The 27,234-nt window shown below is 37.7% G+C and overlaps 1 protein-coding gene across 4 annotated transcripts in view; it reads right to left on the bottom strand.

The window, feature by feature from the left end:
- sptbn4b (spectrin, beta, non-erythrocytic 4b) overlaps positions 1-27,234 on the bottom strand; it is an 83,949-nt gene that overhangs the window by 18,628 nt on the left and 38,087 nt on the right. For all 4 annotated transcript variants that reach the window (XM_084124702.1, XM_084124703.1, XM_084124704.1 and 1 more), the window contains exons 18-22: positions 25,090-25,180; positions 17,765-17,911; positions 3,691-3,954; positions 1,639-1,863; positions 1,455-1,544 (exon numbers count right to left, since the gene is read on the bottom strand). In XM_084124702.1, coding sequence (XP_083980828.1) covers positions 1,455-1,544; positions 1,639-1,863; positions 3,691-3,954; positions 17,765-17,911; positions 25,090-25,180 — 817 coding nt within the window. The remainder of the gene's footprint in view (positions 1-1,454; positions 1,545-1,638; positions 1,864-3,690; positions 3,955-17,764; positions 17,912-25,089; positions 25,181-27,234) is intronic.

Raw genomic sequence — 27,234 nt, 5'->3', positions numbered from 1 at the left:
GAGAAGTTTCACGCAAAGTGTGATCTACCAACTTGTACTTATACATAGGAATGTGTGTAAATACAAGCACAACTCTGAGCGTGCTTATGCAGAGAATTTAGTGCTAGAATGATGATACTACAAAAAGAAAGTGCCGCCGCGTGTTTCTTGTGTCCTTTAATTACAAATACTCAATTAGTAACTTCATAGTTCAAGCTAGACATTTCCATAATTGGTGTACAAAGCTATAAAAGACAGTTGAAAAGACATTTGGAATGTAGCTGTATCTCGCTTTGCTGGAAGACTTGGCAAACGGTGTGCAGAAAACACGTTTTTTGTCCTCCTCCAGTAGCAGATATTTCCCGTTTGCATGTGTGACCCTTTTTTGGCAGCGATTTTAATGTCAAACCATTTCTTTTTTATTTCTGGCAGTGTTCTTTCCTCTGACCCAACAGAATTAACAGCAGCTGTTATTTTCTCCCATGTACATTTTTTTCTTTTGTTAGTTATGCCTCAAAGTGAGTGACCTAAATAACACTTTTTGGTTTTCTGCCACTTGGCTCACCAGTACTTTCTACGAGGTTTCTCGTTTTCGCCCTCTTTGCCATGATTTCAGTGAGGACATATACATTCACGTGATTTATAAAGGTGTTGTAACTATATATGGTTCATTGGCAGCATTTTTGAATGCAAATGACCATGAATGTGAATGAGCATGGTGCTTAAGAACATGTGGGATTTATCAACAATGATTACTTACTGGTGCGCACGTTTGATAAATATGATTTTTTTTACAATATAAATTTCATTCGTAAGACTAAATATACTAAATATATCATTCGTAGGTCTAAACATAGAATCTTTTAAGGCACTCTTGATGGTGTTTTAATCTGTCTCTTTTGTCCACTTTCAACCACTTCTTTCCTGATTTCTTCGAGGGGAGGGTATATGGACAGGTAAATGTATGGACATTTTCAGATCTCTGTTCAAGACCAGCCGAACGCTGTGAGTGTGTATTAGAATGTGTTTTCATCTACCTCTGGAAGTGGTCTAAAGTATTTAACGTATTTAGCGTCGTCCACTTGTGATCCGATCGACCAAAACGCTTCTTAATACCAGGTGTAAACTGGGCCAAACTCATACAGAAACATCTGCCTCGTTACAAAGAGACATGACAAATGAAAGAAATGTCTATTAAAATCACATCTCCTCCGACTAGATCATAGTCAGAAGCTAAAAAATCAGTCTGTGGCCATCAAACATTATGCGATTTTCTGTGAAATCTGCCTAAAAACTGCAGACTGGCCCTGATTTCTGATAACTACTATTGAGTCCAGACTGAAAATTGGGGCAACAATCTGGCCAAAAGTTATGTAGTGTTTTCCAGCCTCAAGTCAACCAGCTAGACCAGCACCAGACTAGCCTAAACCAGCATCATCTAAGCTGTTCTCAGTAAGATTTTGAGGTTGTCTTACTTGATTCTTCTTCATGAGTTGCTGTACAGCTTGTAAACTTGTCCCATGTTCCTGAGAAGTGGCCATTGGAAGGTGCTCTTGTATCCACAACTGCGGACAAACACGTACACGATATGTTGCGAGGCACATTGAAAATACCAAAATATATTAAAGCTAATGGTTGTAATGAGGTTGTTAAACTCACAATTTCATCCTCAAGGTCACGGCCAACTTGGTGCACTTCTTTAGAGGCCAGCAGGATACGGCGTCTCTCTTTCAGAGGCTCAATCAGTCGAACGATTCGCGTTTCCACACCCACTTGTTTCTCGGACACCTTTTCCATCACCTCCCCCTGTTGAGGGATGGAAGCCGCATGGACCTGCAGGTCTCCGACCTCTTTATACCACTCCTCCATGTGACACTCCATCGTCTGTAAGCAAGAGAGTGGTGGAAGTGAACATGATGAACGAGCAGCGGTTGAGGTGTAGAACAGGAGAGAAAGTCAGGAGAACAGAGTGGACATCCAAGAGAGTGGGACAAAGAAATACACAGTTCAGCACAGTTATGACAATATAGATAGTGGGAAAGAGGAGAGGAAGAACACCAGAAAGACAAGAGGAGACAGGAAGTGAGTTATGACATCATCATAAACCTTTCAAACTTCCAAAGAAAACGTGTTGGCTTATTAAAGTTAAAATGTGCTTGTGAAAAGTTGAGGTCATTGAAAATGGCAAACTAGGTATGATACCAACGACATGTTCAGCTCATATACTACCGTTCAAAAGTTTGGGCTCAGTATGTTTTCTTTTTCTGGGGATTTTTAAAAATAATTTTTATGGATTAAATCGATCAAACATCACAGTAAAGACATTTATAATCTATATAACCAAAAGATTTCTATTTCAAATAAACGCTGTTCTTTTGTACCTTCTTGAAAATTATCACGGTATCCACAAAAATAATAAGCAGTACAACTGTTTTCAACATAATATTAATAAAAGCACCAAATTACCATATTTTAATAATTTCTGAAATATCATGTGACACTGAAGCCAGTCTTCAGTGTCACATGATATTTCAGAAATTATTAAAAGTGATGATGATGAAAATTCAGCTTTACTATAGCAGGAATAAAGTATATTTTAAAATGTATAAAAATAGTAATAATATTTTACAATATTACAGTTTTATGTAGTTGCTTAATATTATTCAGTACTTAAATATATAATTAAACTGTAACAATGACACCTTAAAATAAAGTGTAGCTGAGACTTATTTTTTAAAAAACATTAAAAAATATTTCCAATCTCTAACTTCTGAGAAAGATCCACATGACCCATTCGGGTAAGATGTTACATAAATTAAGACAGTGAAGTGAACTAGAGTAAATTACCAATCCAAACTCATATATCAAGGGCAGTTCTCATAATTACAATAATGAGATTTAAACTTGTGACCTATATTATTATGTTGTTCTGAAATGAGAAGCAGCAATTCATTGAGTTAAGGCACAGTTAACATCAAACTAAAAGAGACTATAACTGCAAGTTATAACTAGCATTATAAAATACGCAACTGAAACTTAAAAAGAAAATAGAATTATAATGACTACTCAAAATGTTTAATTCTGACCCGCACTCCTAGTACATGGAGAGCTGACGAAGTACAAGAGCTACATTTTTAATTACACTAAATGTTACTGAAGGCAAATGTTTCTTTAGTGACAATTTGAAATATGCTGATGTATAAAAGGATAGGAAATATAACCACACACTCCCATACACACATAGGACCGCATATGATGCACATATGATACGTATTCTGGTGAAGATTGATGGGAATTGAAAGAGAGTAAAAGCAAACTGAAAGAATGAGAGGGTGTGTGCAAATAAAGAAAGCGAAATGAAGATGCTACAGTACCGCTGATGATGATGTGGATGGAGTGACGTGGGGACAGAGCTGAAACTGAACTCAGATCAGCTGAGAGCCATGGCATGCTGTCAGAGAGGAGAGCCACACCAGCGACATGAAATACACTCATACGGTGGACAGTGATGAGGCTCATATTACCAGTAAATGCAGCAGTGGATAAGAAAATAAAAGTCTTCAGCACAGGAATCGGAAAGAAATAAAGAGCAAATTAAAGGCATGTTGGAAACCAGCAATCTGATAAAAGCAAGTTCTGGAGGAAACATCATCTTGACGCTAAACACTGAAAGCTGCTGACGCGCGTGACCGTAAAAGAAAGAGTCTAGACCTGTAGTTTCTTCAGCTGCTTGTTGACCGTGGTGAGGTCCTGGCCGTAGTCCACGTGCGCCAGCTGTCCCTCGAGCTGCTGGAGTCGCTGGTCCAGGCTGGTGTAGCTCTGCACCAGCAGGTCGGCCCGGTTGGCCTCAAACAGCTGCCGGGCTTTGGCCTGTGTGGTGCTCTCCAGATCCTGCCAGCACTCACGGATCTCCTCCAGTTTCTTCTTCACCAGCGCGCTCAGCTCCGGCTTCTCCTGCATTAACCGCTGGCCCTCCTGAGAGGAAGAGAGAAGAACATCAACATTCAACGCTGAAAACTGTCATTTCTGGTCCACTCGTGGAAATCTTCCAAAGAAGATTCCCAAATACTACTGCACTTTTTTGCATTCTTTTAAAACGGAAATGATATACTTTAAAAGAATATAGCTGAGTGCAAAGTCAATATAATGTTTTTTGACACTTAATTGCATGTTATTTATAATTACATGAAAATGTATCAGTTTAAATGTATATTTTATGTAATTAGCTGAACTTAAGAGTGATTTTTTGACCCTCGAGTAGGATTTAAGTACATCTTAAATATGTAATTTCATATTTATAGTCTTTATAACATAAATGTACTGACAAGCATTTACAGTAAATTTAATGTAAATTCAACTGAAACTTGTATGGCATGTATTTAAATATATTTGTAATGAAGTTGCATTTTAGTATATTTTACATTCACTACAGTTAAAATGATAATCAAGTACCTTGCATGTGCTTTATCTTATAGTCAGCACACCAAAATAAGAGTACAAAAAACTTGTCGTCTGTAAAGCACGACAAAAGAGACTAAAGCGATGATTTAAAATGTACTTTAAACATGTAATTTCACATTATTACAAAGTGCACTTTTTAAAAGTGTGTTAAGAAACATTCATACTCTTCTTAAGCACAATTAAGTGGCCTTTTATTTCATTAATATTATATTATCTTCGAGTACAGTCTTTTAAAAATATACTTTTAAGATTTGAAGTGCACATTTAACACAATAAAGTTTTTTAACAAGGGTGTAGGATGACATATTTTATTTGCAGAACTGCTTATTTCAGTTTTGAACTACCATCAAAACTGAACTGAACAACAGCCGAAATGCATAATTTTCCTGTTTTCACTGTAAAGCTGATTTGAAACAATCTGCATTTTATACAACGCTATATAAATAAAGGTGACTTGACTTGACTTGACACACCTTTAAATTAATATTTATTTGACTACAAAATGAGCATGTACAGTAAATTGGGTGATTCATGAATCAAATCAATGAATCATTTTTTAACCAGTTCAATTAAACTGAAAGACTCGAATCACTCAGCTCACAGCTTATGAAAGCCAACATGTTCTAACAAATGAAACGGCACATCTGTAAAAAAAAGGAAAAAGAAAGCACTGGCTAATTCTGAGAGATTAACTAGTCATTAGCACATCACAGTAATCACAGCTCAGTTCAACCGAGCGCTGAAGACTGTGATTCACACAAGTGCAGACGGCCAGGTCTGGACTTCATCCTATCTCAAAGAAAACTGCACCTGCGTCACTTCAGTTCAGCTCAGGACAGAGAGCTGACGTAACCACGAGAGCAGATGCTCCATCACAGACACACAGATTATAAAACTGCTGATATCATTTTGTTCTTAGATGCTCATCTGTGCTCCACATTTAGCTTTAAAAGTTAGAAATACAAACAGAACAGAAGATACATCTGGCATTATGGCCTGTTACTGCCACTATCACTATTACTACCCGTGTGAAAAAGAAGTGTGCTTCACTGTCTTGAAGTTACACTTTATTTTAAGGTGTCCTAATTACAGTGTAATTATACATTTAAGTACAGAGTAATAATAATTAACTACATGTACTTATTATAGGGTTAGGGTAAGGATTAGGATGTGGAAAGGGTTAGCTGCATGTAATTATGTACAGTTAATAGTAACTACTATAGTAACAAGGACACTAAAATAAAGTGTTACCTTAAAAAACGACAGCGTAAAATAGCGCTGGAGACTGAAGTGGGAAGGCCAAGGTTGCGTCACACTATTAGTATATTCAGTTACACTTTATTTTAAATGTTACACGTTAATAATGTTTAATAATGTGTACACGTTAAATGTACTTTTATAGTACAACTATAGTAAGTGTTTCACTCAGTACTTATTTGAGGAAGTACAATGTCACCTTATTCTTTCTGTCTCAGTATATTATTTCTGTAATAAGTACTCTTGTTAAAAGTATGTTAAACAAGGATAGTGATCATACTCAAATCACTAACCCTAATTATTAAGATCTGGAGAATTTCCACCAGAACACCCTAGCAATCGCACCATCACACAATGGTGACAACTTTTGCATGGGAAGGTCAAGGACCACATACATTTTCTATTGAAAATATAAAAACCTATTTATATATCAGTGTTTCTTTGTTTCATTACAAATACTTTTGTTCCTCGTTCGTTGCGAATACTCTTGTGCACAGGCAGTGTTTGGAACATTTTCCCATATTACAGACAGTGCCAATGTCTACAGAAGCTGGCATGAGCGCAGACTCACACACACATTGTCCCTCCCCCACCTGATCACCACACAGACCACAGGATCCTAAAACGCACATGCACATACACACACATGCAGCGTCCCTCCCCCAACACATCGAACCATTATAATTCATCGTCTCTGTCAGGACTGGGTGAGGGGGAAGGGGTTGTACAGCGATACAGCAGTGACCATGGAAATGATGCCCGTGAGCACAAGAATCAGACCGGCTGCTTCCCAGTCACACACACACACACACCGTCAGCCAATCAACGACATCACAGGCTGAGGTGTGTGTCTGAAAAAAACGAAGATGGAACTGAAGTATGTAGCTGTGCACAATGAAGTGACATTTTTTTGGTGTAGGTGAAACAATTAAAAAAAAATTTATCAGGATTTTCTAGTAAATTTCACATTACATAAAGACACGGAGAGTAAAAACATCGAATTGAGTGCAACATTCTGAAGTAGCAAGACTAAAATGTACGTTCTTGTAAAACAGACCCCGATAATCTGTTTTATTTAACAACTTTGAAAAGCACTTTTTACAGTGTATGTGCAGTGTGCTGTTAACAATGTGTTATCTAATTAAAGCATAATTACATAATATACAGAAAAATGAGCTAATTAAACCCTTGACCTTTTATAAACCCTGGGTTCTGACAGTTTCATTACTGGATTAAGCAACGTTTCACGTTTGTAATTTTAAAAGAGGTTAGCACCTTTATGAGTCCTGCCCGAATTACAGTGCTAAATTAAAAAACTGCTTATTTCATTAAATATTCATGCGTTAAATACTTAAATGACAGCTTAACCCAGAATGACGGCAAAAGACAGAATTTAGCTAACAGAGTTATATAATGAAAATAAATGATTAGTACTGCATTCAATTACATTGTTTAAATAAATACATTTTTAGCTGTGTACTTTGTATATGTTACCTCTGATAACAGATCACTCTAAATCGTAATGTAGACGCATTTTCTGTAAAGCTGCTTTGAAACGATGTGTATTGTGAAAATCGCTATACAAATGAATGTGAATTGAATTGAATTACAACAAATTATTTATGTTAATAAACTTACTTATCAACATGGGTATGAGGTGATGACGTGAGATTTGCATCCAGTATAGATGCATGTAACGGCAGTGTGCACATTATAAGTGTTGTTATCAGTGATGTTGCATATGTGTACCCTGATGGGAATCTGTCCCACTCATGCATGTCACACTGCAACAGCTGCCGCAAAGGGTTTTATTTATTTATTTTTTGATGTGAGAAGAGAGCTGTGAAATAGGACAAGTGATCTCTAAAGGTTACATTAGCTGTGGTATTAGAAATGGTTTCACAGACATATTTATTGTTCTGTATGCCTGAAGATGAGAACAGAACACAGGCTGAGCAAGACTGCATGGGTAAATCACATGTCCAGTTACATTACATTTGCATTAAACATGAAGCCTCCTGTTTGCATTTTGACTTTAATTTCCTGGCAATTAAGAATTCCCAAGATTGCAAAGCATCCAAACATTTTATTTTCGATTTTCTTTCATTTCCAGATCCAGCTTTTTGGGTGTTTTTGGAGCATGGGAAAGCAGCACTGCATCTGCACTAAAAAATAAAGGCTCTTTATTGGCATTAATGGTTCCATGAAGAACCTTTAAGTCAAGTCAAGTATATTTGTATAGCGCTTTTCACAATACAGATTGTATCAAAGCAGCTTCACAGTATTAAATTAAAATAATACAACAAGGTTTGTTTCTAGTGGAATTTATTGATTGATAAAATTAAATTAAATATCCCCAACTGAGCAAGCCAAAGGCAACAGTGGCAAGGAACCGAAAAACTCCATCAAGTGACCTAATGGTGACCTGAAACTCCATCAGGTGACCTAATGGTGACCTGAAACTCCATCAAGTGACCTAATGGTGACCTGAAACTCCATCAGGTGACCTAATGGTGACCTGAAACTCCATCAAGTGACCTAATGGTGACCTGAAACTCCATCAGGTGACCTAATGGTGACCTGAAACTCCATCAGGTGACCTAATGGTGACCTGAAACTCCATCAAGTGACCTAATGGTGACCTGAAACTCCGTCAGGTGACCTAATGGTGACCTGAAACTCCGTCAGGTGACCTAATGGTGACCTGAAACTCCGTCAGGTGACCTAATGGTGACCTGAAACTCCGTCAAGTGACCTAATGGTGACCTGAAACTCCATCAGGTGACCTAATGGTGACCTGAAACTCCATCAGGTGACCTAATGGTGACCTGAAACTCCATCAGGTGACCTAATGGAGAAAAAAAAAAACCTTGGGAGAACCCAGGCTCAGTCGGGGGCCAGTTCTCCTCTGGCGTTTATGAACTAGAGGCCGGATTGTAGTTTTAGCTTTAACATCCATGGAACATTTCTACAGCACAAAAGGTTCTCTATAGTGGGAAAAAGTTATTTAGATCACTCAAATGTTCTATGAAAAAAGGCTATTTTAAGAACTGTTCATTGTAAGGTTCTCTGGGGATACAAAAATAGCTTATCTATAGCATCGCTGCGAGAAAACCCTATTTTTAAAGGGATAGTTCACCCAAAAATGAAAATTCTGTCATCATTTACTCACCCTCAAGTTGTTCCAAACCTGTATGAGTTTCTTTCTTCTGCTGAACACAAAAGAAGATATTTTGAAGAATATGGGTAACCAAACAGTTGATGGGCCTCATTGACTTCCATAGTATACAAAATTAATAGTAAAGTATAAACAACTTGAGGGTGAGTAAATGATGACAGAATTAAAATTTTTGGGTGAACTATCCCTTTAAGAGTGTGCAAGCTATAGAGACGAGGACTGTAGAGGTTTCGGTCTGCAGTAGAGCCGCTTCACGCAACAGAACTGGGTTAAAAATGGAGCTGCGTCCGGCTTTATGTAACATCTCTCTCTTGATGACAGCGTTTCTCGTTCTCTGCCTCCTCAGGAATCTGGCGTGAGCTCTTCCAACATGCACTGGATGAGCACAAAGGCACAGCGTTGACTTCTGTGGCGGTGACAAAACACTAAAGAGTGAACACTTGAGAGAAGAGTTGGTGTGGGAGGAATAAGACATAATCTGTGTCTGAGTGTGTAATGAGTCACACTGAAGGACTCTTGAAGTTTCATCAAAGCGATATTGTCACTGCGATTTTGCATGTCCTTTCAAGATGGTGGCGAACTAAAATCCTATTATTCAAATGTTGGCAATTAATATGCAGAATACCAGCAAATCACGTGTATGTGAGTACACAAGGTACCAAAGATACACAACATTGAACTCGCGAGGTACCATATTGCTCTGAGAATTAGTTGCCTCAGGCCCAGCTGTTCGCACGATTCCCAGAGGAGCAAAACATAATAAATACCCTCCAGGAAACTGTGTTTTGGCAGAGGGTTGGAGATAGATTATGCTAATATCAAAAAAGTCCTTAAAAACAATCATTTAAAGCCAAGTTTCAGAAATGGAGTAGCACTAATTGAAGCTATATTAAGGGCTGGTTCACACAAAATGCGTTTTAGCTTCGAAAAACGTGAGACGCGGGCAGTGGAAAGGGGAAAACCACAAGGTCTCGAGATGCGTCTTTTAAACTGTCCCTTTAAGAGGGGCCAGAAAAAAAAAATCATATTTTGGTGAATTCCTCAGTTTTTAATTTATAACCTCTGTAGTAGTAAGTTCTAGGCCTAGTTATGTTCATTTTACAGGCAAGAGGTAATAAATTATTAATTCGGACGGACAGTTTGTCTTTATGATTTACCTAAATGGAAGTATTTAATATAGAAGGACAACACTGTATATAGTTTATATTGTTTAGGGCTGTCACTAATGATTATTTTGGTAATCAAGAAATCGGTTATTTTGACGATTCACTGAGCAGTCGGATATTTTTTGTGGTAATAAAAGTAGACCTAAGCCTTTAAAATGACTTAAAATACACTTGAGGCAATAATATTTGGTTCAAAGTCAGTATCAAAAGCAAGTAATCATATGGTTTTATAGAACAACACTGTTTATATTATATTATGTATTTTAACAATCATCTTGTGTACATTATTATAACAATTGCCTGCAGAGGGCGCCAACGGCCTGGAGTTGTTACACTTTACAGCAGATCAAATCCTTGTTTAATATTGGCCAAATGACATTTAATTCAAATGTTTACTTAATCTTTAATATTTTAACAAACTCAGAGGGCACTTTACTATAGTGTGGTTTTTAAATGGTTTTAATACATCGTGCAGCTTTATAAAATGGTCTAATAATGCGGTTGATTCTCATCCGTGGAATGCACCACTTCCGGTATTTTGCCCATTACTCAACACTGTAATCAAGGATTTTTTTTTTAATTGAGGAATCGTGACAGCCCTAATATTGTTTAAAAAAATGGTGCCGTCATAAATGTTAAAAATGCATCTGCCAATCAAATGGGGGCCAACGCATCGTCCCTTAACAGAGAAGGTAATTTCCGGAAATATATGTGCATTAATCTAGTATATTCTCAATATAACAAACAAGACAAATAGAGAGAGTAAAGAAACTGCATGGAGGAGAAGGCTGTACACAGAGAGACAGATAAGATCACACACAGATCTTCCCTCAGGCTTTCAAACAAACAGGTCCAGGAAATAGTCTGATTAATTGGACATGCTTACTAGATAAATCCCAATTATATAATGAGATCGTTTAATTATCTGCCAACAGAAACACACCATGCGGTCTGAGTAAAGAAAAAAAAAAGGTTTCGTAACAAATAGACTTGAAAATGGTCATTTTTCATAAAATTTCAAATTTCATCAAATTTGTCATTATCAAACATCATATATTTCCTTGCTTTTTGAAGAAACATTTCTGTAAAGAGGATTTCTGGTAACACTTTAAAATAAGGTTCCATTTGTTAACATTAGTTAACTGTATTGGTTAAGATGAACTAACTATGAAAAACACTTAGGGCCCTATCATACACCCGGCGCAATGCAGCGTCAAGCGCATGCAAGTGTTTTTTGCTAGTTTCAGCCTGACGCAGTTATCATTTTCACGTCCTGCGCCACGTTGTTTAAATAGCAAATGCATTTGCGCCCATTTGTGCGTCCATGGGCATGCTGGTCTGAGAACGAGGTGTGTGTTCTGGCGCTTTGTTGGCACGTTGCTATTTTGAGGCAACAGAAATAGACTGGCGCAATATTTATTTTGTTATTTAAAGAGCATGATAGTAATGTGCGCCTATAGGCGGGTTCACAGCGCGCGTCCGCTCTGCTTATTAAACACAGCACACAAACATGCCGAATATTAAAAATAAAAGGATTCAAATGTAAAAGATTAATATTGTGTACATAAAGATATGGTGGAATCCGTCTTGTCCCGTAGATGTTCTGCTTGCGCACTTTTACCTCGCACACGAGCCATGTAAATAGCGAATCTGCCATGGCGCAAGCGCAACTGGCATTTAAAATAATGGGAGATGAGACTCTGATTGGTTTATTTAACGTTATGCCCAAAACACACCCACTACTCATTAAGAGAATAGGGACAACCCTTTTAGACCATGCGCCTGGCGCGCCGACCATTTTTCCTGTCGTTAAACTAGCAAAAGTGGATTTGGACACGCCCTAAGTGAACTTGCGGCCTGCGCTTTAGACCATGCACTTAGATTGTTAAAATAGGGCCCTTAAGCATTTATTAATTTCAACATTTACTAATACATTATTAAAATCAAAATTTAATATTTCTATTTCTATTAAGTAATGTTAACAAAGATGAATACTTAGTTAATGCATTAACTACTGTTAACTAATGGGACTAATGGGATTTTTTTAATTGGATTAATTATTGCAAAGCGTTACCAGATGTCTTTATTGCATAAAATTGCAAAAAATAAAGTGTCTCAGTTTTTTTCTGGCACCAGCATTAATCCGGTTCATTCTGACCTGGAAGTGCATCTCATCACTTCCTGTGAGCTGAGAGGACGAGACAGTACAAATGACCTTCACACATGGGAGCTCTGGGGTTTGGGTGTGTGTGTGTGTGAGGAAACTGTTACCTAGCAACAGATACTCCCTTCACTTCACTTCACTTGGCAATGAGTGCTCCCTCTGACAGCTGACGGGTTAGTGACACTGGAGCAGAACTAGTCAAAACAGCATGTTGTAATTATAACGCATGTGTCCACTGCAAGGGTGAATCCCTGCACAACACTGTTTACTGGAAAATACAGACTAATGAGCAGAAGCTCTGACTATAGGAGCATGTAAAGAAGACATTGCTTCAGAAAGGGATAGTGAAAATTAAGTCATCATTTACTCACCCTGGTGTTGGTCTGATGCCGTATGCCCTTCTTTCTTTTATCAACCACAAAAGGATTTTTTTTTAAGTAGTCCCGCTCGTGCTCGTCCTTGTAATGGCAGTGAATAGCGACCAGCATCAAGCTTTTTAAAAAACACACAAAAGTATCACAGAATGATCCCATGTGACGCATGCCGTATATTCCAAGTGTTCTGGGGGTGTACGATATTAAATGTAATGTATTATTTAATGAAAATCCTGACCTTGGCCGTCGGTCTTCTGTGATCGACTGCACATTTGTGAGACTTTATTAGTGCCACAGTTCCCTCAGACTCACCCAGAAAAAGTTGTGAGAAATCAAGATTATCAAAAGCGCGACATGAAATGCAACGCCTTAGAAATCCCCAAAAAAGTATCCGTGTTCTTTCTTCACTGTGTCAAATATCACTGGACCGGAACTCCGGGTGTCAGTTCACAGATGTGAACATGATAACTTAGTCATAACGGATATATTCACCTCAGAGAAGAAGGTACATGGATTGTATTTCTCACAAGCTTATTCTGGGCGATCGTGATGAACTCCGGTGTTAATAGTCTCATGAACATGCAGCCGTGCAGCCAAGGTCAGGATTTTTATTAAATACATTACATTTAATATTGTACACCCCCAGAACACTTGGAATATACGGCATGCGTCACATGGGATCATTCTGTGATACTTTTGTGTCTTTTTTTAAAGCTTGATGCTGGTCGCTATTCACTGCCATTATAAGGACAGGCGTGAGTGTGACATTTTTAAAAAAGACTCCTTTTGAGGTCCATTAAAGAAAGAAGGGCATACGACATTAAAACAACACCAGGGTGAGTAAATAATGACTTGATTTTCATTTTAGGGTGAACTATCCCTTTCATAACAGTGTTATTCTTATACGCACATACTTTGTAAAAAACTGTTTTCCCCAACATAATAGCAATTTTGTAAAAACCTCATGAAGTTTCTCAAAGATAAAGAACACTATCCTAAAGTGAAGGTCAGATATATACACTATCACTCAAAATTGTGTATGAATATGAAATGAATTGCAGATAACTAAGACTTAACCAACGCGACTTCTCGGAGTATCCAAATTCAGAGGCATTAATAGACCGACCATGAATTTGGCTCATGCTACCGCTAACCCGGATGTCGAGGTCACTTCCGTGATTTGGGAAAAGCCTGTAAAAGTCCTGGCAGAAAGAGAAGCATTTTTTTATTATTTTTTCTGAAGTGTTGACAACTTAAGTGTTAACTAATAATTGTTGCAAACTGATACTACAAACAAAGTATTATTGCATTCCTGGAGCTGGGCTTCGTTACACTACATCCTTATGCATCGCTTTCTGCCAGGACTTTTACGGGCTTTTCCCAAATCACGGAAGTGACCTCGACGTCCGGGTTAGCGGTAGCATAAGCCATCAGGCAAGTGTTATTTAAAGAAAGTTTGATGTAATTACAAACTTTCCAATGCCTCGTTTTATGAGTACAGAACCTATTTGTACTACTGTAGAAGTTTGGTACCATTCTGGGCATTATTAGTGGGGTAATTTACGATATACATCATAGGATCCATTAGCGCCTGCACTAAGCCATCCGGCTGATATCCCTAAATAAGCTCTAACTTTAATAATGTCCGACCAAGGGAAAAAAAGCTTCCTCTTTAACAGAGCAAAACTTAATTTCTGTCATGTGACCACCTATTTAGACCTGTCATATACAGCTGATGGACAGGAGAAAAGTTTTTTTAAAGGTCCCGTATTATGCCCCTTTTCACAAGATGTAAAATAAGTCTCTGATGTCCCCAGAGTGTGTATGTGAAGTTTCAGCTCAAAATACCCAACAGATCATTTTTTACAGCATGTTTAAATTGTCATTTTTTGGGGCACAGAAAAACGCGTTGTTTTAGTGTGTGCCCTTTAAATGCAAATAAGCTGCTGCTGGACGACCCAGGGGGCGGAGCTTCATGAGCTCGCGCTCAGTCTCTCAGGACAATTTCATCTCACGGAATGATGATAATATGAAACACAGTAAGTTATAAGAAGTGCGCAAGTACATAAACGAATTTCGGTAGAGTTGAGGGAGCAATCCTGTGGGCGGAGGTTAGTCAAAAAACGGTTCTAGTGACGTCATTAAAGAAGGAAGTAGAGGGATGTAGTCCAAACGGGCCGTTCGATGTAGGCGACTTCTGTTAAATAAAATATCTCACTTGGCATTGAACTTTGAGCTTTATAATTTTACAGATATTATTTATACTCTAACAGCAACATTACACACTAACTAAAGTTTGAAACATGGGATCAAGAAGAACGGGACCTTTAATGCTTAAAACAGCTATGTCAAAAGTTTATTTATTTTAATGGTAGGTAAAATGTATTTTATATCAAGGCTAATTTATCCGATATTATACATGTTGGTGAATTTGTAATGTTTAATTATTTTGGCTAAAGCATAGCCATGAATTATTCAAATATGACACTGGATATGACCAGAGCAAATTAACACTCCTGGCTGAACAATAGGACCAACCAAGTTTGGACAGTTTTTTCTTTTCATAACCCAAAACAAAAGATTAATTTGATGTTTGTGAATACACCTGTGAACACTGTGAATGTGTGATTCATTTAGAAAGCAGATAAAGCAAGGAAAACCTGTCCAAACAGGCCAGATTCAGCAGAAAATAAGAGCGTGGTACATGAATCCAGGGCGCTCTTATAAATATGTAGGCAGCACAGTTCAGCATATTTCTATTCCTGGTAACTAGTTTAAGGTTATATGACAGAGAAATGAGCCTCAGTGTTCAGCTGTCTACAGGAAATACTAGGTCAAGACAGAACAGAGAAAAACCTCACATACTATCACACACTGTGGCCGGGCAATATCAAATATCTACAAAATATTCATGATCATTTCACTGGTAATATCTATATCAAAGGCCACGTACACACTGCAAGGTTTCAGGAGTGACAACCACATTAAAAGACGGGAGTGAATCCCCCAAATTATTGTTCCTTGTGTGTACGTAACACAACTCACTCCCTAAATGACGATGACAGCATGGTAGCAAAGTTCTTTACTATTTTTGACTAAATAATATTACAGTGACCAAAAACTCGTTATGTTCTGTGATTTTAATGAAACCACCGTCTGCTGAGGTGTCATGTGATGCTTATGTTTGTAAGGCTGCTTTTTGTCATATCAACTTTATTAACATATTTGGGCTTATTGTTTGGGTTTGGTTCACAAAGCGATCAAGCTAGTGACATTTTGGTCTTGTTTTCAATATAAAGCGCTTGGATTTATTGTTTTTTTTAGGGGCTAACACACAGAAGAGAGACAAATCTCTGATGTGCGTTTAAACACATCATTAACAACTAGTTGTTCAGTTCGGTTCTGTACACACTGCGTATAATTTTTGTAAATGCAGTTGTCACTCCAGTAAATTTCTGAACTGTGCGTATACAAAATACAATTAAGCACTAAAAGGTGAGCTGACAACCAAATTTAATTGCATTATACATGGCCAAATTGTCTCAGGTATCAATGGCGACTTTAATTAATTTATATATATATACACACACAACTCTTATGTTGGATGCAATTAATTGCGATTAATTGATTTGACAGCACAAATTTTTTGGTAAAAAATATAAGCAGTAGGCCTACGTTAAATATACATAAATATTGCTGTTCAAAAAATGAGATGTGAAAAAATGTAAAATTCAAAAATACTTTGCTTCAATGGCTGTTTCTGAAAAAAAAAAAGCCTTTTAACCCTTTTAAACCGGCTGTGTCGTCGCCGACACATACCAGCAAGCTGTATTCATTTTACTGTAACTCTTCAACCGTTTGCAATTTCAGAGCATATACACAAATATTTAAATATATTCAAAACATTATTTTAGTAATGTCACCAAGCCCCATCACACACCCATATCATGTTTCCAATGCATACAGATTTATGCAGACTAAAACGAGTAAAGGTGCCTGAATGGTTTCTGGTATCTCACCCTTACTGACCCCAAAACACAGTTATATACATTAGTGTAGAAAACCTTGACATATTCAGAATACATCAAACACACACACAACCTTGTCAAACCATATTGAATAACAACAAACAACAAGACTCTCACCCACTGTTATTGCAGCTGACCACAGAATATAATGATTAATGATTTTGTGAGATGCCCATGATCATTCAAGATGGGGAGTCTGAGACGCTGTTCAATGTCAGTAAAACAGCAGAACTGACAGATTAAACAACATCAGTCTTTCAATCAGACATCAGTGCACTACGAGCATCAGGGCTTTTCACATCTATCCAAAATGCACTTCAGAAACACTTTCAGTTATAGAAGATATAATATAATTAATATAATATAATTTAACCATCTGAAAGCTTCACAATTTGATGTCCGCAGCACAAATGGTGCTGGATTGGGACATTTATTGGCATCTAAAGGCATGTACACTCCATACAAACTAATAATTACTAATCAAAGTGCGTGTGTACCACTAAATATAACACTAAGTGGATTTGCCCTTGTTAAATGCTATGTCGCCTCTGATTACTGGCTCTATATCACAGTCGTTGACTAGAATGGAATATATGAGCAAAGAATACAGATACAGAAAGACGGTTCACTCCCATTACTTATTAATGGGAGAAACTGCAACGCACAATATGGCAGAATACGGGACGTCCCGCCTTCTAAGTAAAAGAGCCAATCGCTGACTGGTAAAGTCATTGCGTCACTGCAGCTCCAGTTCACCTGAGAAACATATGCTTAGGACTGCACATGCGCTTTGGCTGGTCTAGCCTGAAAAATAAGCTTTTTAACACTATTTGAGCATGAGAAACAACATTTATAGACAGTTCATGTCAGATTTTGTTGCTGATTTGAAATATGTTATTTAAATGTGAGTTTGGCAAGCAGTTTTTGAGATTCCAGGATCCCCCCATTCACATTGATTGGACAAGTGAACAGACTTTCCCTGAAAGGGACTTTAATATGAGTCAACAGAGAAAGACATTTAGCTGAGTTGTGTTTTCATTTCAAGGTGCCCAATGGCATTTTTCAAGCCAAGTGAAGAATCTGACACATATATTAACAATATCAACTATTATTAGCAAAGATGGTGAGCATAGCACAGCCTTGAGAGCTGAACTTACTTTCTCGATCTTGTCCAGCCACTCTTTGTTCTGAGCAAGTTCTGCCATGAAGGTCTGATGTTTCAGCCACTTCTTATGAAGCTTCTGAGTCTCGTCGCGGGAAGTGTCGCGAGCCATTAGCATCTTCTCTGCCACCCAATCACCAATCTATGAAACACACAAAACCATAAACACGTCATGTTAGGAATCATACTCATAACTCATAAAAAGGTGATCCTCTGGTCTATGATCTGATCTATTAATTTTATTTAAAAACATTACAAATGGATTTCAGACATATACTAACTTGAATACACCTCTTCTATAATAAATGTATATATATATATATATACATATTGAAATGACCTTACTGAAATGCAAACATGCACAGTATATGATCAGCACACAGAGCTTCCACTAGATCATATCATTTTTTTAAATTACAACATACAGAAAACAACACAAAACATGTAACCCAGTAAAACACTGTTAAACTAATTTTACCAAATACTAAGAAAATGATCCTCAAAGTTTCCTACGCACAAGTGATCCCAAACAACGTACCACCTTATCATTCCTGTACAAACCACAGTAAATCTTTTTTTTTTTTTACTACATTAAATAGTAGTTGACTTCCTCCAGTAAATGTCAAGCAGTCCTGCTGTGTGAGATTACTAAATGTAAAACTATTTAAAACAAAATTGAATTATCATATTTGTACTAAAAATGAATTGCAGGACTATTTAAGTGAACTGCAAAACAACAACAACTGAGATTATTAAAAAAGTGAAAAGCAAAATGATCACAAGATTCATAATGCTATCTATAAAAATTGCAATATAAAAATAATGTTTTGGAAAAAAAGTTCATGAACATTATTTGTGAACTAGAGATACATTATTATGTCATGTTATAATTACCACCTGAATCAGGCTGTGAAGAATCTGTCAGTTGAGTTCCCAAATCCACATTGTTCATTATTCAGTGAACACACACGAGCAGTCCAAAAACTGTGCTGGATGAAATATTCAAGACATGTGCAGACAGCTCAGCGTGCACTATTTTTGGACCAAACTAAATCCTTAAATGACTGTATTAAATCCAGTAAACAAGAAGTGGTTTACATCTTAGTAAAAAACAACAAAGATAATCCCAAAAAAGGTACAAATGACTTGCAGTCTTGAGCCCGTGCAGAGGCCTGACTGAGTTACAGCGAGGAGAGAAATGAGCCCAGCAGAAGTGATTATTGATGTTACAAACGCTAGCCACGGACAGAGAGAGAGAGAGAGAGAGAGAGAGAGAGAGAGAGAGAGAGAGAGTGGGCGTTGGAGAGTGTCAAGAGGGAGGATGAGGGGAGCGTTTCCCCCTCCCCTTCTCGGAGCGACCCAGACACACTCTTCACCCCGCTTGTGTAGCGCCTTGCATCTCAAACAAATCCATATTGTCTTCTTTCAGTCCGTGCTGCCCTCTTTTCTCTCCTCCTCCTGTTTTGTAATATAAGCTTGACTCAATACTGCGGTGCCTCTTCTGCCTGAGCTGAAAGACCCAGTTTCTCCCGCTGCAGCATCCACGGTGAGAGAAAAGCATACGGAGAGACAGATAGACGGAAAGAGAGGAAGAGAGACGACGAGGGAGGGGAAGAGAATCACATAGTGGGAAAGAGAGAGAGAAAGGGAGCCTACGTAGTTCTAAGCGTCACAAGGACAACATCAGGCTCTTTAAGCGGGCAGGGAAGCGAATACGAGTGATTGATCGAAAGGGAGAGAAACAGAAACAGAGGAACAGAAATAAGGGAACGAGTGGCAAAAGCTCATAATCTGACAGGTCATAACACAACAAGGTTGCAAAGGGGGATTTTCATAGTGATGCCACAGAAGAACCATTTTTGGTTCCCCAAAGAACCAAAGTAACCAGCTTTTAAAAGAACCATTTTTCTTAGTGTGAAGAACATTTCAATACTCTAAAGAACCATTTTCCACTATAAAGAACATTTTGTGGAATGCAAAGGTTTCATCAGTGAATGATAAAGGTTCTTTATTGGCATCTATGTTTCCATCTAACTTTTCAATTGATTTTTTTCTAGCTGGTAGATGACAGCTTAAAATCAAACATACTTTAGAACTAACTGTGCTTTTAAAGCTACACTGTGTAATTTTTTAAGTTGATTCTTAGCAAAAAACACTTTGTTCTTTCAAAATGATATGTTCTCATTAATGTGTAATTACTTCTACCAACTGATCAAGTATTCTCGTAAGCGTAGAATCTGCCATTTATAATACATACGAGCGAGTCGCTCGAATGGCGACAGCCAAAGAGGGACATACCTGGAAATTCAAGCTTCGCCTTTCGCGTTTTAACACTCAGTGGCACCGTGACGAATGCGAGGGGGAGATTACTCGCGACTGCCGGCAGATTTGAAATAATACGGACACCGTAGGAGTTAAAACGCCCTCGGAATGGGAGGGGCTAGAAAGTAATATTCAGTTGGTAGTCATAAACAATTTCACCGCTAGACGAGAGAAAATCCTACACAGTGTAGCTTTAACCTCCCTCTAGTCCCTCAAAAGACAACTGAAAACCCATCTCTTCCGTGAGCACTTAACCTCATAAAAAAAATAAATAAAAAAAAACTTTCCTTTTCCTTTATTCTTTCCTTATTGGGCTTATGCTACTCTGACCAATGCCTGAACTTCGTATTTTGAGCTCTTCTTGCGTTGTTTTTGCCTCTTCACGATGACTCGCTTAATTTAGTCCTAAATTGTAAGTCGCTTTGGATAAAAGCGTCTGCTAAATGGCTAAATGACTAAATGTAAAAGTACTAAACACTTCAGTGACCTCTGCCCTCACGAGGCACCCGGAGCGCTCACTCATAAAGACATTTAGGTCAATCATGGTTATTCCTCAAAGAGACCCTGGAGGGAAAGAAGCAATAGATCCAAGGAAAAGCGAATGACCATCCAGGGACACGAGAATTAATTATCCAGTAATCTGATGGTTAACTACACCTCCACCACCAACAACACCAACACCAGAGAGACATTTAAACTACCAAAGACAATAATGTGATCCTTCAGATCAGCAAACATCATTAAGGAACAACAACAGACAGCCAATAAGAAAAAGTGTCACATAAGCTGTTTATAATAGCATTCAATCGTACTAGTATATTGCACATTTTTGGAGTGTATGGAATGCTGAGGGATAACATATTTTGTAGACCAGAACCTGGATACTAGTTATCATTTTAGCATTTCTGTTTCCATTTTCCTGAAGTCAATAGGTTTTTAAAAGGGTTTTCAGTTAAACGCCTGAAATAAGGTCTCAGGTGAACACACTCAAGATATTTTCATCAGTTGTACCCTTTTGAATTTTTAAAATCTTTTACTTGTCTTGTAAAAGGCGGTTGCTAACAAGTGGCTAAATCAACTTCAACGTCAACTTTTATTTATTTATATAGCACATTTAAACCCAACTTTGTTGCTCAACAAAGTGGACTTGTCTGAGACATTAAGGGCCCTATTTGAACGATCTAAGCGCATGGTCTAAAGCGCAGGGGGCAAGTTCACTTAGGGCGTGCCCGAATCCACTTTTGCTAATTTAACGATGGGAAAAATGGTCTGCGCATCAGGCGCATGCTCTAAAAGGGTTGTCCCTATTCTCTTAATGAGAAATGGGTGTGTTTTGGGATTTACGTGCGTTAAACCATTCTGAGTCTCATCTCCCATTCCCTTTAAATGCCAGTTGCGCTCGCGCCATGGCAGATTCGCTATTTACCTGACGGAATTTGATAGTGTCAAGACCGAAGCCGTCTCCAGAGCGCAAACGGATCTGCTCGTGCGCGAGGTAAAAGTGCACAAGCAGATCATCTACGGGACAAGACGCATTCCACCATATCTTTATGTACACAATAATAATCTTTTCTATTGTAATCCTTTTATTTTAAATATTTGGCATGTTTGTGTGCTGCTGTGCGTCCCTGTGTGTTTAATAAGCAGAATGTACGCGCGTTGTGAACCCGCCTATAGGCGCACATTACTAACATGCTCTTTAAATAACAAAAAATATATATATTGCGCCATTGACTTTAGACCAGGTTTCAGTCGATCAATGGCTCAGTCTATTTCTGTTGCCTCAAAATAGCAATGTGCCAGAACACACCTCGTTTTCAGACCAGCATGCCCATGGGCGCACAAATGGACGCAAATGCATTTGCTATTTAAACAACGTGGCGCAGGACGTGAAAATGATAACTGCGTCAGGCTGAAACTAGCAAAAAACACTTGCGTCGCGCTTGGCGCTGCATTGCGCCGGGTGTATGATAGGGCCCTGAAAGTCATCAGCTGAACAGGTGAACTCATCTACTAACTAGTCCGCATTTACAGCCTCGATGTGAACTTTCAGGGAAAATGTTTCCTGAATAAAGACCGAAAGAGCTGACAAAAGTTTAGAAGTTGTGGTATAGTTCGTTTATAGCCTACATTTAGCTTTTTACGTATAGTGATTGTATTTAAGCTTTAAAATTCATAAAAGTGTTTGTGAAGACATTTGTGAAGATTATCATAATGAACATGTACGTGTAAGAATCATAACTTTTTGTTTGACACAGAGCTTATTTTCTTAATTTCTTAATTCAAAAGCCAATGGAAAAATCCCACTGCGTTTCAGTCAAGGGAACCAGGTTGGTGCTAATTTCCAGGTTGGCCAGCAAAAATACATCATGCCAGCTGTGATTTTGTGACTTTTTTTAACTTAATTTTTTGATTGGACTGCAAAGGATTAAAGACGTTGTTACACAAAACTGGATTAACAATGCAAAACAACAGTTTTATTTCTAGATGCCACTTGCAGAATTAAACATGCAGTGTAGTCTGGTTACAAGACAACAGTGTAGTCCTGTTTAAAATGCTCACTGTTGCATAGCATGTTCTGTTTCAGATACTACTAAAAAAAAATCATATTCAGTGTATTACTGCATATACTCTAGTATGCAGTGCGTGTTGATTCCCAGCATAGCCAAACTCTGCCATAATGTTCAAAGCGTTTAATGCATACTATGCACAATACAGCCTACTATATGATACATATTATGCAAAGATAAACGTTTCAAACTGTATGCTGTTATCCAGGAAACAAACAGTCACACGATCTTGCTACGTTGCATGTTTCAGGGCTCATTTACACAACTATTTACAAAGAATCAGAGAATGCTACAAATCCATTGATTTTGATGGCGATCTCAGGGGAAAAAATGCATTACAATATTCAATACCATATGCTCTGGTCGTATAAGATTTTAACAAGCATTTGGTTATTCAGGTTTTCAATGCACAGAACATTTGCATTCAGTATATATACACTGCATATGGCACAATTACATACATTCTGAATACTTTCTATTCTGAACACACACTGTTATTATGAAAAGGGCGACACTATGCTGTCCATAAACAATATGGCATTGCATATACTGGATGTATTTCCACAGTGCATTAGAGAAACTGATTCAATGCACTTTGATCATGCTGTTATAGTCTCCACACGTGTTTGACAGCTCTTAGTGAAGGCAGAGATCCGTCCTCATCCCTGCAGTGAACACAAACACACACACACACTCACCCACACACTGGTGAAGTTCTCTCTCTCTCTCCACTGAATGAGTGATGAGGAGACCCGCTAAATAATTGAACGTGAGAAGGGAAGAACAAGCAAAGCCCAAATAAACCTGCAGGTTTGGGCCACACCGGGAGCCTCCTACTGTACGACTGCTTTCACACAGCATTTACCCACAATGCTCAGCTATTCAGAATCATTCAAAGACACAAACAAGATGCCACTCGTTAGGGCCGTGCGATTCATTGAATTTCTGTTTCCATTTTGTTTCTTGCTTCCAACGATTATGCAGACGAGATAATTACGATAAAACAGTTATTGTGACGCATTCCGTTCCAAATGGTGAAATACACACAAAAATATGTCAAGATGCCAGGTATTCATGTAAACACGCTCGGTTATGTCTTCAGTGAATGTAAACAGTTGGCAAAGGAATAGGATGCGTGTCATTAGATCTGTCTAGGGTGTTTTCACACTTGAGTTCTCTTTAAAAGAACCGAATTCAGACCCCTTGAAGTGGACCAAGAGGTGAACCAAGTGAACAAGCATCTCACACAGACCTCTTTGTGTTCATACTGTTGCTTTTTGGATCTAATTTAGTTCAGTGGTTGATGGCTGACTCTACAGTATACTCTCCAAAATTTGATCCCATTCAGTTACATTGTATGTGCCTCACTGAAGCCAAGATTTGTATTTTTAAAGTACATTTTTATATTTATTTATTTATTATGATTATTATTTTGTAAAACAGCACATGACTTAAGTACATATGTAAGTGTATGTCTATAAATACACATATGCCATTTCATAATTACTTCTATTGTCTTTGAAATAAGACAAATGTACTCACAAGCATTTATGATATATAAACTAAAATATACTTTGTCATTTATATTGAAACTTGTGTCATGATTCACACGCATATACAAATATATATGTAATTAATTACACTTGTAATGATCAAGTTACACTTTTAAAATATATACATTTTAAATGTAATATGAAACAATACCGTTAAAAATAATCAAGTACTTTACATGTGCCTTAGTGTACTGTTTCTTAACACATTTACGTACGTTTTTAAAAAGTGCACTTTGTAATAATGTCAGATAAAAACGTTTTACTTTAAAATACATTTTATATAATTGTTTTAAATATATTTTTCATAAGTACACTTATTTTGATGTGCTGACTAACACCATGAAAGTGTTTTTTAATATTCTTTTCAGATTTTAAACACACTCCAAGTGCACACTCAATAGAATTAAGCACACTTCTTTTGTCCACGCTGAATTCTGTCAATCACAGTCAATCAAACATATCTGATGCTTAATATGCAAATATATGGAGCAGGATTTTCGACCAATGAAATTTCACTGTGGGCGGGATTACACAGAATGACACCACTGTAGTTAAAACCCAGTGAACAATAACGTCCTGTGGCTTGACTATATTGACCAGTTAGGGGGAAAAAACCCCAAAACATATCACTATCACATCACATTTGGTTAGGACATTCTATAATAGCAAAATATTTTTATTGCGCTACTTGCAAGAAATACTTTCTTGCTTTCAAAAACCTGCACTGTGGTGTACCAACACATGCATCTGTGCCAACTGATCATTCACTTACAGAGGCAAACATCTTTTGGTTCAAAAATCATATCTCACACATTTTCCAAAGACAAAGTATGGCACAGTTTTTATTGTTTGTGCTCAGTTGGCACTGGTCCTACCTCATGGCAGTCTTGCAGAAACCTCTGGAGCTCCCACTGGTCATTGAGTTTATGAAGCCACTGCTGAGCGTGTTCACGGTTCTGGTTCCCTCTGTGAGGCACACACAAATACAGAAACTCTTGTATTATTTGTGCTAAAAGAATAATAAACTATTATCAATTAATCGTAACAGTGTTTTTTAGCGGAGTCTCTGTTTAAAGCAGAAGGTAGACTGTGCCATAACAGATTCCATACACAAATGCGCTTCGAAATCCAATTTCACGCTCCTCACTGAGACTGCATTCAGATCAGTGACTGTGGACTCTCAGCGAGTTTCTTTGTTATGCCTCTATGGAAAACACATTTTAAATTCAACACTGTCTATAGGAGCAGGTGCCCGTTCTATAACGCAGTGAAACGGAGGGCAGATACTGATGTCAGGTGGTGAGGTCGTCTTAGAAGAACAACAGCACTGCTTTTACAATGAAAGCGCAACACTTTTGTATTACAAATGCTAAGTGATCACAGAATAGAGGTTTTGATATAAAGAAGAATGAAAAACAGTTTAACAATACAACAACTAGGTCATTTTTTTAAGAAATGGTGCCATTTCTGAATCATTTATGACCCCATGACTACTACAGAAAATTAACATAATAACATACATAATTAACTGTATACTAATAATTTGTTACATTTATATAGCGCTTTTCTAGGTACTCAAAGTGCTTTACATGGAAGGAGGAATCTCCTCAACCACCACCAATGTGCAGCATCCACCTACTAAGCTTGGACATCATATTTGATAAAGTCAGAGAACAATGTTTTTATATGTCAGGTAAAATAATTTGTTGGGGGGAAACACTACTTAAAGACTTTGGGCCCTATTTTAACGATCTGAAACGCAAGTATCAAACGTGAAACGTAAGTAACTTTGTGGGCGGATCTTGCTATTATACCGACGGGATAAATGACTCTTGCGCCCGACGCAAATCTAAAATGGGTTGATCTGAAGTAGCTTCATTACTCATAGGTGTGGTTTGGGCCATAAATTTGCCAGACGCACGCCAGGAGCGGTTCACAGCTGAGGAGACCGACGTTCTCGTCAGGGCCGTAAAAGACAGAGAAGTGACATTGTATAGGGATGGAGAAACCCACCAAATTATCTTCGGTTAAACAGGCTTATAATAATAATGGGTAAATGTGTAAGCTAGATTTATGCCTATTTTTTCACATCTTCATGGACACAACAATGATTTCCCTCGTGTGTTAATATTTTTCCTTGTAATAATGTAGCCTATGATTTGCAAAAATGAAAACTGCTGCTTCTGTGTGTAGATGAGAGAAGGAAAGTGTATGTGCGTTGTGCACACGCTACATTATGGCCAAGCATGCGCCCTCAAAATAGCATCTGAATAACATGCGCACTGACTTTAGACTAGGTTTCTCCTGGTCTGTGGCGGAGTTGTTTTCTGGAACTGCAAAATAGCACCAGGGAACGTTTGCGCCGGAACACGCCTCCTCTTTTCGCTGAACCGCCCCGGGAGCGCAAGTTCATTCCCTAATTTACCGACGTGCGTCTGTGGAGGGAAAAGTCCGCTGTGCGTCGGGGGCAAAATAGGAATGAAACATGCGTCGGTGTACAAAGTCAATTGCGCTGGGTGCAAGATAGGGCCCTGAATGTGTAATGCATTATTAAAGGTATTCATAATGTACTTATATGCATTATAATGCATTATATATTTTTATAAATAATTATAACCAAAGGTAAAATGCATTATAATACTGTATACACAGATTCCTTGTTAAATCTGAAATTGGTTGTTTGTCATGTTTTAATGCATTATACTTTCTAAAGGTGTATTATAATGTCCTATAAATGTGGTTACAATTATTCAAGAGACCATACAATGCATAATAAAATAATGCATTATTACATAAAGGCTTTAAGTAAAGTGTTACCAAATTTGTTTTTCCATTTGAAAATTCAAAAAAAATTTCCCACTCATCACCATTTCATTTTAATAAAAAACAATCTAAATTTAGATTAGATTAAATTAAAGTAAATTGAATGTGATGTTTTCAGACGTACTTTAAAGTAAAACTTTTAATTTGACATTATTACAAAGTGCACTTTTAAAAGGTGTGCTTAAAAGTGTTAAAGA

This window comes from Abramis brama, assembly GCF_963993115.1.
Source record: "Abramis brama genome assembly, chromosome: 9".
In the NCBI taxonomy this organism is placed as follows: domain Eukaryota; kingdom Metazoa; phylum Chordata; class Actinopteri; order Cypriniformes; family Leuciscidae; genus Abramis; species Abramis brama.
Note: the sequence above shows the minus strand (reverse complement) of the source record. Positions and strands in the feature narration are given on the sequence as shown.